Here is a 19933-nt window from a genome sequence, read left to right as displayed (position 1 = left end):
GATAAGACGCTCTCCTGGCCAGTACAAGCCTTAAGCCAAATTGGACCTAGTACCAGGGGTACAGAAAAGACAGAGAACCAGTACCAGGGGTACTGAGTAGATTATAGAGAACCTTTCAGCTGGGGGCTCAGTCCGGGGTCGAGAGGGTCATCCTCCGGACCGGTAAGAACCATATCCTTGTGTGGTATTGTCGACCCGGGGGGCACTGGCCACGTCTCGATTCCAGTAAGTATAAGAGTTACTTTAATTTCGTGTCTGGGACACAGTATTACAGTATTTGACTTCTGTTCAGGGAACAGGGGAAATGAGGAACTAAGAGTAATTTGACAATCCAGGGTGGTTGTCTTGTTTCAATTTGGCTTAACGCTTACAAAAACTTCTTGTATTTCTGTTTAGTTCTGTTTAGTGTTTTACTTGTAACTTCCTTTTTTTCCCCTTACGCTTAAGAAGACACGTGAGTATACTAACCATTGCTTTAATGTATAGAGTAAGGTGCATATAACTGTTATAATATTAATACTGATAATAATAATAATAATAAGTAATAATCTGCTGGTTCTCAAAACATCTGTAAGACGCCCTACCCTCCCGGCTAGAGGTAACTTGATGACCCGGGATGTGGTGAAAGCAAGTGACAGTTTGTTCAGAGATACCGTGCATGCTCAGTGATTGGTGCAATTAAATCAGAGAATCCCTAATCTGTTGAGAGGAATTGTCGGAACCCTCAGAGTTCAGTACAGCCAAATCCAGAGATTGTGGTTTTGCACCAATTACGGAACATGGGTTCCAAATCATCTAAGTCCTATCCTCCTCCCCTTCACGGTGAAACATGTAAGGCTTATGTGGCCCGAGTTAGCCCTACAGGATGGGATTTAGTGAATCCGTGGGTAGATGATATAGTTGGTTGGTCAGAATTCATGAAGGACTCCAGCCCATTCCCAAGGGAGGGGGCCAATGATAAATACCACCTGACCCCCACTCTAACAACTACATTTGTAATCTCGAGAAGGGTAGAGAGCGTATATGGAGAGAATTAGAAGAGGAACCAAGTTTTCAAACAAAAATCATCACTGCCTATTGCTGTGGCATGCAAACAAAAACTAGGTGAAACTGTTACTGAATTTTGGGAAAGGTTCACAGCATGTTGGCGTTATGATGCAGGGCTGTGTAAATTGTTTGATAGGATTAGAGATTGTTGTCAGAAAAAGAGACTGAACGTTTTGGTTGAAAAGCAGGTGATTTGTGAAGGAGAAAGCATGTGAAGCAGTGTGAGGAATGTAGGATGAGCAGAGCTGACACTGCTGGAATAAATGAAGTGAAGATGAGTGTTCAATGCTATGGAATGGAGTGATGTGGTAAATTGCTAGGAAAGCCCTGTGTATGTGGTCATATGATGGCGTTTATAGGATGGTTCTTATGATATAAAGTATGTTATATATGTGTGAGGTGTATAGAATCAGGAGTGTATAGAAAATGACCAGTGAATGTTTTCCCTGTGAAGCTGTTTGTGTTGTAATGAAAATGGTGTTAAAAGAAAAATATATTCACGTGGTATTAAATTGAACTATTTGATGATATTTCATTAATTTCTTGCCTTCACAGTAACACAGGGTTGATGTCAAAAAAATGAAATGTATCAGGAAATGCGATTAATTGTCTGATTATATTACAGGAGTAATAACAGAAGAAATTTGGCCAAGAAGATAAAATAAATAAAAAAAAGTGATCACTATTTAATTGATAAATATTACTTTAGGCATTTAAAATCAAGCTAATGGTTTACTGGATTATAAACAATGCGCATTGGAGATAATTATTTTAAAAAAAAATTTAAGAGAGCTGTGTACACTTTTATTTTTATATCTTTGGTGAGAATGTGGGCCCTGTGTGTTGTACGTTAAGTATTTGTAAATGTCGGTATTGTTACATGTTTCTTGTATGTCTCTTGATGTAAAGTAACACTGTCAGTAACACATGTGATAATAGACGTTTCATGGTGACTGACCAGAACTGGGGAAAGACAAGAAGCCAGACTCAAAGGGGAGGTTACTGGTGACATAGAGGTTTGGGAGGAGTAAGGCGGGGTTTACAGGGAGCATGACAGCTTCTTCTTCGGATCTGGAGTAGTTTTGTTTTTCAGGGGATATATATGTATGTGCATGTATATATATATATATATATATATATGTGTATATGCGTATATATATATATATATGTCTACTGTTTGAAATTGAGTATGTTCATAGTACCTGTTTATACAATGTCCCGAGGGTGACTATTTAACCTTCTATTCCTTTCGCATCATACCTGAATGCCCTGTAAACCTCCTGAGAAGAGACCTCACATGTAAACTCAAATTACATATCACTGCATCCCCGTCCAGGTCACATGTCACGTCTGACCTCGCACCCATAGTCACACCTGCAGGGTACTGTCCTGCTGGACATTATCCTGTTATGTCCCCGACCCAAGTCCCACCTGAGGTAGACCCCATTGTCTGGTCACATGGTGACCATGATGTAGGACATATTGACTGTACACCATACAAGGCAAGACTCAAACCAGACATCCTCCCGGTCTACCAAAAACAGTACCCCTTGTCACGGGAAAAAAATCAAAGGTATCCGCCCTATGATCAAACATTTCCTACACACTTGAGTTTTAGAACATACTGTCTCTCCCTACTGCACTCCAATTAATCCGGTCCCCAAACCCGATGGTACTGTCTGTTTTGTACCAGACCTGAGAGCCATCAACAGACTAATTGTGCCTATTGCCCCTATAGTTCCTGATGTCACTCAACTGTTGTCATCAATCCCAGCACAGGCAACTAATTTTTCTGTCCTCGATCTGCAGAATGCTTTCTTCTCGATCCCAGTGGACAAAGAGACCAGACTCCTTTTTGCTTTTTCCTTTGAGGGACTACAGTTAACCTGGTGTACAATGCCCCAGGGGTCTGCTGATTCACCAGTTGTGTTCAGCATTGTCCTCCAAGCCTTTTTACAATCATGGCACGCCCCCCAGGGTTCTGTTCTCCTCCAAAATGTTGATGATTTGTTAATGTGTAGTTTCTCTGAGGAGGCCTGCCTTGAGGATGGTGTTGTGAACAGGTTGAATATCTGGGTTTTGTTCTGCCAAAAGGGAAAAGGGAGTTGAGTACGTCTAGAGTTCAGTCTGTAGCGGGCCTGGTCACCCCGCACGCCCAGAAGGAAATGCTATCTTTCTTGGGTATGATAAACTACTGCAGACAGTGGATTCCCGATTGCTTATAGAGATGCTACCCTATCAGGCAAACCAGATCTAATCAAATGGTCCTCATAAATGTACAAAGCTTTTAATGACAAGTCCAGGGCTAGGCCTCCCAGATTACAATTTGCCTTTCCACATGTATGCACGAGACAATTGTAAAACCATGGCGGGTGTGCTGATACAGTTTCATGGAGGTAAACTATGTCCTTGTGCCCTTTTTCTCAAAGGTGATGCCCGTCTCTGTACAGGGAATGCCGGCATGTCTGCGAGCTCTTGCTGCCTGTGCTATGATTGTTGAACAAGCTACCACCCTTACTTTAGGACATGACACTACCTTGTACACTTCTCATGATGTTATCTCTCTCCTTAAAGGCCTACATACACAACACATGTAAACACAACGGCTCTCTGGATATGAGGTAATTCTCCTCAGTAATCCATACTTGAAAATGGTGTATGCCTCCCCTACATCTGGCCCTGCGCACTAGTTGGCCTGAAAATTCATGATGATGTGATGCCGGACATCCCTACCATCACAATTAGTCATCATTCACTGCAGGACACACACACACGTGGGACTGATCACATTTCAAAGGGCAATGCTCTAGCAGACCACACCGCCAAACTGGCTGCTACACAACAACCCGTCTCACTGATGTTACCAGTTCTTACACCTCCTTCACTCGAAGACACACAACTTCTTCTCTCTCCAGTCCTCTGTTCCCAAACAAGAGGAATATGATTGGTGTTATCCGGTGTTGCAGAAAAATCCTGTAACAGGATTGATCTGCAAAGAGGGGACACCATGCATACCCCAACACAGTGCCACAGTTTTATTGCTCATTTCCACGGAGTAGGCCACAGAGAGCACCTTTGAGAAGTGGAAACAAGTCCTTCCCATCATACTCTCAGAAATTAGAATGACCCCCCAGAAGACTTTAAAACTCTCCCCTTTTGAGATTCTCATGGGTAGGCCTTTCCCGACTCCATGGGCCCAACAACCACTTATAACAGAAGAAGGGGACCTCGATCAGATAAGGGAACAATATGTCACAGACCTCATCCAAACCCTTGATAAAGTAGAACAAAATGTTGTCTGTAATTCTCCTTCTCTCCCACAGAAACCAACACACCAGTTCCAGGAAGGCGACACTGTCCTGGTTAAGACTCTGTCGAAAGGAAAGAAGCCCGGAGACTTCACCTTTGGACCCCCAACCACAGTTGTTGCCGTGACGAGGACGGCGGTTCTCACGGAAGACAGCCCTTCTTGGATCCACGCCTCTCGGATCAAACTCGTCCAACATCACCCAAAGGAGGTAATAACGGGGGCAGACAGCCCTGACCTTGAAAGCCTATCGAAAGATGTACTCGCTGATGCCCTGGCCTTGTTCTGGCAGATGGTTGAAGAAACTAAGTCTCATGATGTTTGCATTAATGACTTTATTGACTTTGATTCACCCCACGGTGACTCTGCAGAATGACTTAGAGAGACACCCAAACAATAAGTTCCTGAAACACCATATAATGTTAGCACAAAACCTCACTGCGAAGGATTGTTGAATATGCACCCATGCCCCTGTGTCTGCCCAAAGCATGCCCTACTTTGCTATCCCTGTGCCCTCATATGAATTATTTCAGGGAGACTGTTTTGACATGCTTGCTGACAATGAGGCACGATATGCAAAGAACACCTCAGTGGGTATTCCTATAGTAGGATGGGTGGGGCAGCCATGGTGGCAGGGAAACTTAAGCAGCCCAGGCCCAGGACCACACCAAATGTTGGTTTTCAAAGGGGGTTCCTGGGTAACTCGAGTAGTCACACATATATTAGACCTAGGAGAGATCCCCACGGAAGGGATAAAAGTTAGTTTTCACAGGACATCCGCAAGTACTGATCTTCTTAAGCCCAGCCAGATAGAAAGGTACTTACATGACCCAAAATGGCCAAATAACACCCTCTTTACTCAGGCTACTCAAGACGTAGACTGCTATAATATAACAGGACACCAACCATGCAATGACACGTCAGAATACCAACTTACTGATCCAATATGTAATAACCCAGATGTGGGCTACTGCGGTAGATTAGGGCAGATACCTTCCTGGTGTTACTTAACAAATGCCTCTAGACTTATTGACATAGTTAATAACTTATCAATCAACATTCCTCTTTCTGGGAGCTCCCACGAGACATCTATTGGGTATGTGGTAGGGAAGCCTACAAGTGGTTGCCGGTAGGGGTCAAAGGCACATGCACCCTAGCTAGACTTACCCCCTCCACCTTTGTCATATCCAACGACGACATTGACATGAGAGCAGCTCCTAAACATATGTTATACCGAAGAGCAGCAGATAACAAAGAAAGGGAAAACGGTAGGCCACATGTTGTACAAATGGGAATAACCAACAAGCTTTTTAGCACCATTTTTATATATCCAATGGTGATGCAAATATGGGATAAGTTAGTCGAAGCCACTAACTACCTCGACGACCAAATATATGACATTTTAGAAATTACTAATACCTCTGTGTCCGTGCAAAAACAACTGATGATAGTGACTAACCAACACGCAATAGTCTTGGACTATCTCACAGCAGCCCAAGGAGGGATGTGTCAAATCATAGGTCCTACTTGTTGCCATTACATAGACACTTCAGGAACAATTCAGATGCACCACCAGCTTGAGAACATACAAAAATTGAGGGACAAATATGCCAAAGACAATGAAATCAACAGGGATAAGTGGTGGGGGGATACCTTTTCAATATTGAATCCCGCTACCTGGCTCAAGGGCGTAGGAGGATGGATAGGGGGCGTTCTGCAGCTCATAATACACATTACTGTCATTGCCCTTATAGTATATGTATCAATAAAACTTATTTTCTTATGTATGAAACGCTGCAAGCCAAGACCTGCTGCAGATACTAAAATCCTCCTCTCCACCTCATCAGACACCCAAGTCCCTCTACTTCACCGTCACTCAGCAGAAGGCTATACTGCCTACATATACTGCCTACATATACTGCCTACATAAAGACTTTTCAAAAGAAAATAGAATACAAGAAAAACCAAGTTGTCTAAAGTGACAACTGGTTTTAAGAGGGGATTGAAGGGTACAAGAGTCTTGATAGAATAATACAGATCTGTAATCTTGTATGATGTGTATCATAATTCTGTAATCTTGTATGATATATATCATAATTCTGTAATCTTGTATGATGTATCTTAATTCTGCCGTTTGTAACCGCAAGGCTCGTATCGTACTTCTCGTTTTCTCAACTGCTGATTCCTAACTGTTGTGCACGTACATCCTGTTCTTGTGTTCTGCTGACTTGTAACTATTAAGCAACATGGTATATATATATGAACGTTGGCAAATAGTAAAACAGAGCGTACTTAGACGGCATCTTGTGTGCATGTATTTTTTCCACACCTGATAAGACGCTCTCCTGGCCAGTACAAGCCTTAAGCCAAATTGGACCTAGTACCAGGGGTACAGAAAAGACAGAGAACCAGTACCAGGGGTACTGAGTAGATTATAGAGAACCTTTCATTGTGCTTGCTTGATAATCCGGTACTAAGAGAGTGAATTTAGTGGCTGCAGCCCCTTATATATTAAGAGGGCTGGACAAAGCTCATTGGTCAGCAAACCTGTAAGTTATGAACCCAGTGAACTCTGGGTACATCACATGACCTCGAAAGGTCCTTAAGCATTTTATACATGACAACTGTGTATCACGTGACCACTATGGTCCTATACATATATTTCCTCTACATTAAATTAATATGTACACACTTTACTTAAGACTACTAGGTGTAAGCCCTACAGGAGAGCCCTATAGACATGGAGGGATTCTAGCTGTGGGGACCTTAGACAAGGGACAGGAACAGGTCCTGTACCGGGACACCACATAAACAAAAATAAATGTAAACATTTGTGGTATTATCTAGTAAACTAATCAAATTTTATTTTTATAAAACCACTTGGTCAATGAAAATTAGCCTAGATACTCCCTTACCTGTTTGATATATTTATTTATTTTATTATTAACCAGATAGCACTGCAAATGATAGCCTCTAAACCCATTGAAGACCACCTTACACCTTGTCAACACCTTCTTGTTCTTTCTGGCTACACCATAAAAAGCATTCTTAGTTCAGACAAAGTTCAGCCATATTTTGTCCACTGTGTATGACCACCATGAGAGAAAATATGCATCATACATAAAGCAGACGCTTCAATGTGCAATGTGTAACAAGGACCCCCAAACCATCCTGTGCCATTCATAACACTTCATGGACCCCCTCAGGCATTAGGGCCTATTTGTGAATGTTACCTCTGCATCACTATAGCTAGGGTTCCAAGCATGCAATTAAAAGGGGTACTCAACTGCCCCATTGTTCTGAACATTTTGTTCAGAATGCTGGGTGCAAGCTGCGGGGGTCATGACGTAATGGCAACGCCCCTTGTGACATTACGCCACGTCCCCTCAATGCTAGTCTCTGGGAGGGTGCTTGGCATGCATCACGCCCCTCCATAGTCTTCCGTTTAGGGAGGCGTGGCATGGCTTGACATCACGAGGGGCGTGGCCATGACGTCACAACCCCAGCAGCTTGCACCCAGTGTTCAGAACAAAATGTTTGAACGCTGGGGCAGTGGAGTACCCTTTTAATGTGACTGCAAAAAGTTAACCGCATACGTTTTTTCTACTTTACTATTTACTAGGGAGAAGGAAAAAAAACTCTGAAGGTTACATCAGGGCATTCGGGTCACACACCGCTCATCATCCACACTTTGTAACAAATTCTAATAGAAGAAGTGACTCAGACAAGGTAAATAAATGTAATTAAATGTGAAGTTTATTATTATATTTTATATGTATTTTTAATGTGTTTTTAATGTGTAAGTCCCTACTGAGTTGTTCCAGGGGAAGGCAAAAAACCCTCATACTAGAGGTAAAAATTCCTTCCCGACTCCAAATATGGCAGTCAGAATAAATCTCTGGATCAACGTTCTGTCCCTATAAATCTAGTATACATAACCGGCGATGTTATTATTCTCCAAGAATGCATCCAGACCCCTTTTGAACTCTTTTACTCGTTCACCATGACTACCTCCTCCGGGAGAGAATTCCACAGTCTCACTGCTCTTACAGTAAAGAACCTCCGTCTGTGGTTGCGTAGAAACCTTCTTTCGTCTAAACGTAGAGGATGCCCCCTTGTTATAGATACAGTCCTGGGTATAAATAGATCATGGAAGAGATCTCTGAATGGTCCCCTGATATATTTAATCATAGTTATTAGGTCTCCCCTAAGCCTTCTTTTTTCTAAACTAAATAAACCCAATTCTGATAATCTTTCTGGGTACTGTAGTCCTGCCCTTCCCCGTATTAACCTGGTTGCCCGTCTTTGAACCATCTCCATCTCCACTATATCTTTCTTGTACACTGGTGCCCAGTACTGTACACAGTATTCTATGTGTGATCTGACTAGTGATTTGTACGGCAGTAGAATTATTTCCTTGTTGTGGGCATCTATGGGCATCTATGCCCCTATTACGCTATAACATGACTGCAAATGTGTATGTAGTGATAGTGTGTAGGGGATGAATGTGGATGTAGTGATAGTGTGTAGGGGCTGAATGTGTATGTAGTGATAGTGTGTAGTGGATGAATGTGTATGTAGTGATAGTGTGTAGGGAATGAATGTGTATGTAGTGATAGTGTGTAGGGGATGAATGTGTATGTAGTGATAGTGTGTAGGGGATGAATGTGTATGTAGTGAAAGTGTGTGGGGGATGAATGTGTATGTAGTGATAGTGTGTAGGAAGATGAATGTGTATGTAGTGTTAGTGTGTAGGGAATGAATGTGTATGTAGTGTTTGTGTGTAGAGGATGATTGTGTATGTATTGATAGTGTGTAGGGGATGAATGTGTATGTAGTGATAGTGTGTAGGGAAAGAATGTGTATGTAGTGATAGTGTGAAGGGAATGAATGTGTATTTAGTGATAGTGTGTAGAGAATGAATGTGTATGTAGTGATTGTGTGTAGGAGATGAATGTGTATGTAGTAAAAGTGTGTAGGGGATGAATGTGTATGTAGTGATAGTGTGTAGGGAATGAATGTGTATGTATTTTGTGTTTGGGATTTGTGTACAGTGATTTAGTGTGTGCATTAATTGTAACAATAAATATACTATAAGGGCACGTTCCCTCTTGGCGTGTATGCAGAATACTTCACGCTGTGCAAAATCTGTAGCAGCAGCGGGAGATACGCTGCGTATCCCTCGCTCACCATACACACAAGGCTTTCTTGCGGCAGCCCTATGTTTGCAGTGAGTTTTGGAGGTGGAGCCCCGCCTCCAAAACTCACTGCGCACATAGGGCTGCCGCCAGAAAGCCTTGTGTGTATGTGAGCGAGGGATATGCAGCGTATTTCCCGCTGCTTCTGCAGACTTTGCGCAGCGTCAAATACGCTATGTATATGCCAAGTGGGAACGTGACCTTAAGAATACATCTAGGGCGGCTTGGTCTTCATCCGTTCTGTTCTTCTTTCTTCGTCTTTCTTCGCTTGGTGTTCTCTTCCCCGGCACAAGGCTGCAGATCGGTGATACAGATGGAGCAGGCGGGAGGGATCCACCATGGGCCTCTCGGGATGTATTCTCCAGAATCCCTCCGGTACCAGCGTATGGCCCAGCCGTGATGTTCCTTCCGCTCTCTCTTCCATGCCCAGTACTCGGGGTCTTGTGCCATGATCTAGAATTAATCACAATATAAATTGTTATAATGAACACAGACTTTCATTTCTAGTGTATAGTTTTTATTTTATGTCACTGACCCGATCACAGGTGTCTCTGGTCACCCAAGCGTGGAATCTCATCCGGAGGAGCAGCAGGTTCCGCAGGTGTAGCATCCAGGTCTTCATCGCCGTCCACATCGGTCCAAGGGCCCAGGGGTAGATCTCGCGTCGAAACATCTCATCCTCTTCAAACTGGTTGGCAAGAAACCTAAAAGGAAGAAAAAATAAATAAATAAAAATTATACACATTTCACAAGAGAAAGAGGAGAAGAACCATTGGTAGTAATATTACAATACAGAGTGCCCGGTATATATATATATATATATATATATATATATATATATATACATATATATATTTATATGTATTTATATTAATGTTTATAAATATATATATATATATATATATATATATATCTATTTATGTATTTATATAGATATGTGTATATATATATATATATATATATATATATATATATATATATTTATTTAGATGTGTATATATGCAATAACATTAATAAAAACTCACAGTGCTGGAAAGAAGTAGGTGTTATATTCCTCCGTACGCAGGTTGGCTCTTCGGAAGTAGATGAGGACCATGGCCAGGAGATACTAGAGGGAGAAGAAGAGTTAGAGGCTGGTAATACATTTCTTATCTAAATACATTCTATTATACAGTACCTGTATGTCTCCAGTATATCCCTGTATTTACTTCTATCTGTACAACATCTATTCTTTCCCTTTATATACTACCTTGTCCGCGATCTTATAGCAGCTGTCCCTGCCTAGAAATAGCTGGATGTGTCCTTCATCTACAAAAATAACAGAGATATCATTATTTTTATTTATTCAATCAATATCTTCTATACTATCTATAACAATTCTACATATAATATACATATACATGTGTGTATACAGTCACTGACACATTATACACTATATTCCATACTATACATTGTACAGAAGCACCAGAGCAGGAGAGAGAAGGTTCTGTAGAGGGAACATTATCTTTCCTGAAGAACATGGACCTTAGTATTAGGGCTATGATAATACTGATCTTTATTTACGATGTATATGTCTGTTTCATAGGGCCAAGATTGGGGGTTGGCTGAGTAGGCACCTGCCTAGGGAACCACCATCTTCCTAGCCCGGCAGGGTGGCAGAACTGCTGGAGATCTCTAGAATTATGGGTCGAGGGCACTTTCCCTGCTTGCAGGTTGGGAGAGGTGCAGGACCTCGGCCCACTGTCTCCGGCTCAGACACACACAGGGTAACATCACTCTGTGTGCACCAAGGGACGTCCATGTTGGTAAGGCAGTAAAGATAACGACCTTCTGCAAATGTTCGCGAACCACCTTTGACTTCAATGAGCAGGCGAATTTTAAAACCCACAGGGACTCTTTCTGGCCACAATAGTGATTTAAAAGTTGTTTCAAGGGGACTAACAAATGGATTGTGGCATGCTGGAGTGGGATCCATGGCAAAACTCCCATGGAAAATTACATAGTTGATGCAGAGTCTGGTTTTAATCCATAAAGGGCATAAATCACCTATTATTCCTAAATGGTTTGGAATAACGTGCTTTAGCACCCTTTAGGCAGCATATAGAGCCCCCCTTTAGGCATCACATAGTTAGATTCCCCCCTTTAGACAGCACATAGATTCCCCCATATTAGGCAGCACATAGTTAGAGCCTCCCTTTAGGCAGCACATAGTTAGATCCCCCCACTTTAGGCATCACATAGTAAGATTCCCCCATGTTAGTCAGCACATAGTTAGAGCTCCCCTTTAGGCAGCACATAAGATTCCCCCATATTAGGCAGCACATAGTTAGAGCCCCCCTTGAGGCAGCACATAGTGGGATTTGAACCCAACCGAACATTAGGAGTGTTGAATTCCAACGTGTCGGGCTGTCACAAATCAAGCACCTCACTGGCATGGTCAGAGCAGGTATATCACCTACACTGCGCATTGGGTAAACCTGGTGACGGCTGCCAAGCATGGAATGCGTGGTTCTGGTAGCATGAGAGGTGCCCGAAGCTAAGCTAGAGGAGGAGAAGAATGGTGCGTCAAGGTTCCGAGCGGAAGCTGTAGTAGATTTGGTGTCTTGTGATAGCCAGTCAACTAAGTCCTCAGAACTTTGGGGGTTCAGGGTACGTGGCCTCTGATGACTGGCCATTCTAGGGCCAAAGGGAATCCCAGCACCACGACGGCCCCTGCGGGGTGGCCTTCCTCTACCTGTAATTTTTTGGTTAATTTGCACAACTGTCACACCTAATGTGATTTGCACTAGGGTGACACAATTTGCCCTGCAGGAAAAAAAAATGGCAACTGTGACGTGAACTGACAGTGACGACTGATTTTATTTAACAGCCAAAAAAGTTTTTTTTTTATTTGCACAACTGTCACATCTAATGTGATTTGCGCTAGTGTGACAATGAGCAAAAAAGCTTGCTAGCGGAGTTCCCCTTTTAAGCAGTAGTCCTCAAACAGGGTGCCTCCAGCTGTTGCAAAACGCACGGACTGATATCTTTCAGCCCTTTGAATACTGTAGTAGTTAGTTGCTTGAAGGAACTTAAGTTTTATACTGGAGTACCCCTTTTAACCAGCGGTTGCCTGTCAACCAGGGTGCCCCCAGGTGTTGCAAGACACACGGACTGATATCTTTCAGCTCTTTGAATACTGTAGTAGTTAGTTGCTTGAAGGAACTTAAGTTTGATTCTGGAGTATCCCTTAATACCAGCGGTTCCCTCCCAACCAGGACTGATATCTTTCATCCCTAAAAAGGGCTTTTTTGGGTGCTGTCCTTAAAGCAGATGTTACACTAGTGCTTTAGAAGTAAACTAGACCCTGAATACACCACCTAGCAGCAACCTAGCTATCACTTTCCCTATACAGCAGGAGCAGCTTCTCTGACCCTCCACTTTCTAAGCCTGCAGCATGCAGAATGAGGCTAAAATGGTGTCCGTGCAAGAGGTAGGAGGGTCTGGAAGGGAGGGACTGCTGCTGATTGGCTGTAATGCGTCTGCTGACTCTGACTCACAGGGTCAAAGTTTACTGCAAGGTTAAAGTATAGGGGGCGGATCGAACTTCACATATGTTCGCCGGCGAGGCGAACGTGAACATGCTAAATTCGCCGGGAACTTTTCGCCGGCGAACTATTCGCGACATCTCTAAACGTAAATTATAAAAAAAACGTATTTTTTAATTCTTATTTAATTATATATGTATTTAATTATTTAAAAATTTTGGGTGACAGGGACATGTCTACAATTGGGGCAACTATCCACCTCCTGGAGGGCACATGTCTATACTGTGGGAAAAATGCTTACGTTTGGGGAAACCTATCTACACTGGGATCAACTACCTGTCTCCTGGAGGGCACCTGTCTATACTGGGAACAGCTATCTACCTCTGGGGGGGAATCTATCTACACTGGAGACAACTACCTGCCACCTGGAGGGCAGCTGTCTACACTGGGAACAGCTATCTACCTCTGGGGGGGGGGGGGGGATCTATCTACACTGGAGACAACTACCTGCCTCCTGGAGGGCAGCTATCTACCTCTGGGGGGGAATCTATCTACACTGGAGATAACTGGAGACAACTATGCGAATATCGGCACACTGGAGATATAATTGTGCATGCGCACTATGCGAATTTCATTACAAATTTTCGCATGGAAAAAAAACAAAAAAACATAGTGAAATATTGCAAATTCGAATATGTCCCCTGCTGCTCATTACTACTGTCTACCTCTGGCGGAAACCTATCTACACTGGAAACTACTATCTACCTCCTGGAGGGCACCTGTCTACACTGGGAACCACTATCTACCCCTTGGCAGAACCTATCTACACTGGGGGCAACTATCTATCTCCTGGGGGGGGGGGGGGGGCATCTTTAAGGGGATAAGAACACTTTATTTTATCATGTGATAAAATATTATACTTTTTGTCATTGAAAGAAAAATGTATTGTTACCCAGGAGTCTGTAAAAAGCAGCTCGTTCCTCCGGCTGTAGGATGGCGTCATCAGTGGTCTCCCTGCGGTTGTTGTCCGTCTGCTCCCTCTTCTTCTTTGGCTCGCCGTCCGTCTCCTCCTTTGGCTGGTCCTCCGTCTTCTCCGACTCCTCCTGGGTGGCAGATGCTGAACTGTGATAGAAGAGATAACATCTATAGTATTGGGCCTCATGCACCCGACCAAATAATGGGCCATCCCGGTTATAAGGAGCCATAATATGACACCATGGAAGTCTATGAGACCATATGGTACAACATTATATTCTCGTTACATCAAGCCACGCCCCCTCCATTCATGTCTATGGGAGGGGGCGTGGCAGAATGCCGGGCGTCTGTACAGATCAGTGGAGTACCCCTTTAAGGGTCCCTAGTCTTGCCCACCATATTTTCAGTGCTATTATAAGGCAATGCGGGTCTACCGTGCAGGGATCAGTATGATAGGCTCCTGCTGGAGCTACAAGGAGCGGAGGAACCTCTTCTAGTAGATTAACCCTTCATATACATCAGTCAAATCCTGACAGCTGCATGTGAGGAGTTTCCACACTGATCGCTGTCAGTCCCTTTGTAGGGCTCTTAAAAATAAAATGTAAATAAAAAAAAGCATCAACTTTTTCTGAAAACAACATAAAAAATTTGAAAAAAATATTGAGTTTCGCCACATTCATAATGACCCAAATAATAAAATAATTGAATTATTCATGCTACACATTGAATGCTGTAAAAAAAATGTAAAAAATCTAAAAGAAAAAACGCCACATCCCCTCCATGCATGTCTATGGGAGCCGTCACACCCCTTCCCATAGACATCGAAGGGGGGGCGTGACATCACTAGGGGGAATGGCGTGACATCACGACCACTGCCGCCAGAACTTGGCATTTGTTCAGAACACGGGGTGTCACGGGTCAGTGCGCAGAGGTCACGGGTGTCCCAGCGATAGGGGATAGGGTGCCCATAGCAACCAATCAGCTTGCTTCTTTCATTTTTAACAAGGCCTCTGCAAAGTGAAAGAAGTGATCTGATTGGTTGCTATGGGTTACTGGGCAACTTGTCCTCTGGACAGGTTTTGATAAATCTCCCCCAAGATGCCTAGCGGTGGAGTACCCCTTTAAGTATTGCCACATGCAGAAATGTCCAATGGTAACAAAACTGCACGGTTAATGGCGTAAATGTAAAAAAATAGCAGAATTGCAGATTTTTGGTCACTTCATGTACCAGAAAAAAATGTATAAAAAGCGATCGAAAAGGCCTATAAATAGTGGCATTATCGAAACAAAAATAGTGGCATTATCACGTATAACACTGGGTCAGAAATCACATTTACCATTGAAGAGTCAGTTATCATATATATTAAAGAGACTTTCCAGTGGTTTTCTGGGACATTTACATTTATGGTCTATCCACTGCTGTCAAATCTTAGTTCCATTAAATTGAATGGGGGCTGTGCTGCAGTGACCTGGCACCAGCATTTCAGAATGACCCAAAATCTCTTCTCTATCTCCCGTCATTGGAGGAGATTTATCCAAACCTGTGTAGAGGAAGAGTGGTGCAGTTGCCCATAGCAACCAATCATATTGCTTCTTTCATCTTTTAAAAGAAGCAATCTGATAGGTTGCTATAGGCAACTGCACCACTCTTCCTCTGCCCAGGTTTGGATAAATCTCCTCCATTGTTTATATGTGAAAACAATCATGGGGGGAAATTTTTCAAAACCTGTCCTGAGGAAAAGTTGCTGTGTTGCCCATAGCAACCAATCAGATCGATTCTTTCATTTTTGAAAAGGCCTTTGCAAAATGAAAGAAGCGCTCTGATTGGTTGCTATGGGCAACTCAGCAGCTTTTTGTCTGGAGAGGTTTTGATAAATCTCCCCCCATGGCTCTGCCAAACAGCTGTAGGGCAGGGGTGAGGTGCCTGGTGTTGGTCCACCACCAACAACACATTAATAGCCAGTCCTGAGGATGGACCATAAATGGAAAAGTCCCAGAAAACTTCTTAATCTAAATTCCTCTGGTGGTATGATACATATAGCTGCCCAACTATAATAACATTGGGGGCAGTTATCACATATAACATTAGGGGAGCAGTTATCACATATAACATTAGGGGGGCAGTTATCACATATAACATTGGGGGGGCAGTTATCACATATAACATTAGGGGGGCAGTTATCACATATAACATTAGAGGGGCAGTTATCACATATAACATTAGGGGGGCAGTTATCACATATAACATTAGGGGGGCAGTTATCACATATAACATTAGGGGGGCAGTTATCACATATAACATTAAGGGGGGCAGTTATCACATATAACATTAGGGGGCAGTTATCACATATAACATTAGGGGGGCAGTTATCACATATAACATTAGGGGGGCAGTTATCACATATAACATTAGGGGGGCAGTTATCACATATAACATTAGGGGGCAGTTATCACATATAACATTAGGGGGGCAGTTATCACATATAACATTAGGGGGGCAGTTATCACATATAACATTAGGGGGGTAGTTATCACATATAACATTAGGGGGGCAGTTATCACATATAACATTAGGGGGGTAGTTATCACATATAACATTAGGGGGGCAGTTATCACATATAACATTAGGGGGGCAGTTATCACATATAACATTAGGGGGGCAGTTATCACATATAACATTAGGGGCAGTTATCACATATAACATTAGGGGGGCAGTTATCATATATAACATTAGGGGGGCAGTTATCACATATAACATTAGGGGGGCAGTTATCACATATAACATTAGGGGGGCAGTTATCACATATAACATTAAGGGGGGCAGTTATCACATATAACATTAGGGGGGCAGTTATTACATATAACATTAGGGGGGCAGTCATCACATATAACATTAGGGGGGCAGTTATCACATATAACATTAGAGGGCAGTTATAACATATAACATTAGTGGGGCAGTTATCACATATAACATTAGGGGGGCATTTATCACATATAACATTAGGGGGGCAGTTATCACATATAACATTAGGGGGCCAGTTATCACAAATATCATTAGGGGGGCAGTTATCACATATAACATTAGGGGGGAAGATATCACATATAACAATAGGGGGGCAGTTATAACACATAACATTAGGGGGGCAGTTATCACACATAACATTAGGGGGGCAGTTATCACACATAACATTAGGGGGCAGTTATCACGTATAACATTGGGGGGGCATTTATCACATATAACATTAGGGGGGCAGTTATCACATATAACATTAGGGGGGCAGTTATCATATATAACATTAGGGGGGGGGCAGTTCTCACATATAACATTAGGGGGGCAGTTATCACATATAACATTAGGGGGGCAGTTATCACATACAACATTAGGGGGGCAGTTATCACGTATAACATTGGGGGCATTTTTCACATATAACATTAGGGGTGCAGTTATCACATATAACATTAAGGGGGCAGTTGTCACATATAACATTAGGGGGGCAGTTATCACATATAACATTAGGGGGGCAGTTATCATATATAACATTAGGGGGGGCAGTTATCACATATAACATTAGGGGGGCAGTTATCACATATAACATTAGGGGGGCAGTTATCACATACAACATTAGGGGGGCAGTTATCACATACAACATTAGGGGGGCAGTTATCACATATAACATTAGAGGGGCAGTTATCACATACATTATCAGGGGGGCAGTTATCACATACAACATTAGGGGGGCAGTTATCACATATAACATTAGGGGGGCAGTTATCACATACAACATTAGGGGGGCAGTTATCACATAAAACATTAGGGGGGCAGTTATCATATATAACATTAGGGGGGCAGTTATCACATATAATATTAGGGGGCAGTCATCACATATAACATTAGGGGGGCAGTTATCACATATAACATTAGGGGGGCAGTTATCACATATAACATTAGGGGGGCAGTTATCACATATAACATTAGAGGGCAGTTATAACATATAACATTAGTGGGGCAGTTATCACATATAACATTAGGGGGGCATTTATCGCATATAACATGAGGGGGGCAGTTATTACATATAACATTAGGGGGCAGTTATCACACATAACATTAGGGGGCAGTTATCACATATAACATTAGGGGGGCAGTTATCACATATAACATTAGGGGGGCAGTTATCACATATAACATTAGAGGGGCAGTTATCACATATAACATTAGGGGGGCAGTTATCACATATAATATTAGGGGGTAGTTATCACATACAACATTAGGGGGGCAGTTATCACATATAACATTAGGGGCAGTTATCACATATAACATTAGGGGGGCAGTTATCATATATAACATTAGGGACAGTTATCACATATAACATTAGGGCGGCAGTTATCACATATTACATTAGGGTGGCAGTTATCACATATAACATTAGGGGCAGTTATCACATATAACATTAGGGGGGCAGTTATCATATATAACATTAGGGGGCAGTTATCACGTATAACATTGGGGACATTTATCACATATAACATTAGGGGGCAGTTATCACATACAACATTAGGGGGGCAGTTATCACATATAACGTTAGGGGGGCAGATATCACATATAACATTAGGGGGGCAGTTATCACATATAACATTAGGGGGACAGTTATCACATATAACATTAGGGGGGCAGTTATCATATATAACATTAGGGACAGTTATCACATATAACATTAGGGGGCAGTTATCACGTATAACATTGGGGGCATTTATCACATATAACATTAGGGGGGCAGTTATCACATACAACATTAGGGGGGCAGTTATCACATATAACGTTAGGGGGGCAGATATCACATATAACATTACTGGGGCAGTTATCATATATAACATTAGGGGGGCAGTTATCACATATAACATTAGGGGCAATTAGCATATACACTAGTAGCAGTTATACATGGAGGCTCAGTAGTGTGGTTGCACTGCACATGACAGTTTATGGGACATGCTCAGTGCAAACGTTAGAAAAGAAAAAAAAACATCATAGACAGTACTGGGGGAGATTTATCAAAACGTTTGGCTGAGAATAGTGTTGCAGTTACCCATAGCAACCAATCAGATTGCTTTTTTAATTTCTTTTTTTAAAAAGGCCTCTGAAAAAGGGGGGAAGCTGATTGGTTGCTATGGCAACTGGTCAACATTTTCTCTACATTTTTGATAAATCTTCCCCTAGTGGATGGCAGAAAAACAACTCTTAGTTTTTGAAGACTGTCTGTAAATGTACCCCTATAAAATGGTGTAGTGATGTGTCCTTTATACTTACCACTCCTCCTCATAAAGGGCTGTCAGTTCTCTCTTCCTCTTCCTCATGGTGTCGCCTCTTCTTTTCTTCTCTTCCTCGCCGCCTCCTCCTCCTCGCCTCTCCTCCTCCTCGCCTCTCCTCCTCTCCTCTCCTCCTCTCCTCCTCTCCTCTCCTCCTCTCCTCTCCTCCTCTCCTCCTCCGCCTCCTCCTCTCCTCCGCCTCCTCCTCTCCTCCGCCTCCTCCTCGCCTCCTCCTCGCCTCCTCCTCGCCTCTCCTCCTCTCCTCAAAATCTGGAGAAATTGATGGGGGTCGCTGTCCAAAAAAGTCACTTCTCGCAGAGAAATAAGGAGCCGGTCTCAACTCTAGAAGAGCAATCGCAGACTGGCACCAACTGTCATTTTCTGTTGTTGTTTATTTGTAAAACCCTGCGATCCTATTGGTCGATGGGTCTGGCTATTGGATAGTGCAGTACAATATGTTACATGGGCCTGCGCTATGATTGCATCGTCCCAATGAACTGATGGTTGAAAAACAGCAACATTGGAAGCCAAAGTTAAAAAATACATAAAAACCTCAACATAAAAGTCATGATAAAAAT

General features: G+C 42.7%; 1 protein-coding gene across 4 annotated transcripts; it reads right to left on the bottom strand.

Moving 5' to 3' along the window:
* Nucleotides 1–9730: 9730 nt before the first annotated feature.
* On the bottom strand, nucleotides 9731–19497 carry LOC130369484 (speedy protein 1-B-like). 4 transcript variants are annotated; one of them, XM_056574817.1, is made up of 5 exons: nucleotides 19357–19497; nucleotides 14032–14201; nucleotides 10578–10860; nucleotides 10088–10256; nucleotides 9731–10005 (listed from the first exon to the last, which is right to left on the bottom strand). In XM_056574817.1, the coding sequence occupies exons 3-5, from the start codon at nucleotides 10646–10648 to the stop codon at nucleotides 9784–9786; spliced, it is 462 nt and encodes a 153-aa protein (XP_056430792.1). In that variant the 5' UTR covers nucleotides 10649–10860; nucleotides 14032–14201; nucleotides 19357–19497; the 3' UTR covers nucleotides 9731–9783. The 4 variants fall into 4 exon arrangements, with proteins under 4 accessions (XP_056430792.1, XP_056430795.1, XP_056430793.1 ...); XM_056574820.1 differs by lacking the exon at nucleotides 19357–19497 and adding an exon at nucleotides 15596–15619; XM_056574818.1 differs by lacking the exon at nucleotides 19357–19497 and adding an exon at nucleotides 15455–15589.
* Between the last annotated feature and the right edge of the window lie 436 nt (nucleotides 19498–19933).

The sequence above is a fragment of the Hyla sarda genome, chromosome 4 (assembly GCF_029499605.1).
Source record: "Hyla sarda isolate aHylSar1 chromosome 4, aHylSar1.hap1, whole genome shotgun sequence".
Classification (NCBI taxonomy): domain Eukaryota; kingdom Metazoa; phylum Chordata; class Amphibia; order Anura; family Hylidae; genus Hyla; species Hyla sarda.
Note: the sequence above shows the minus strand (reverse complement) of the source record. Positions and strands in the feature narration are given on the sequence as shown.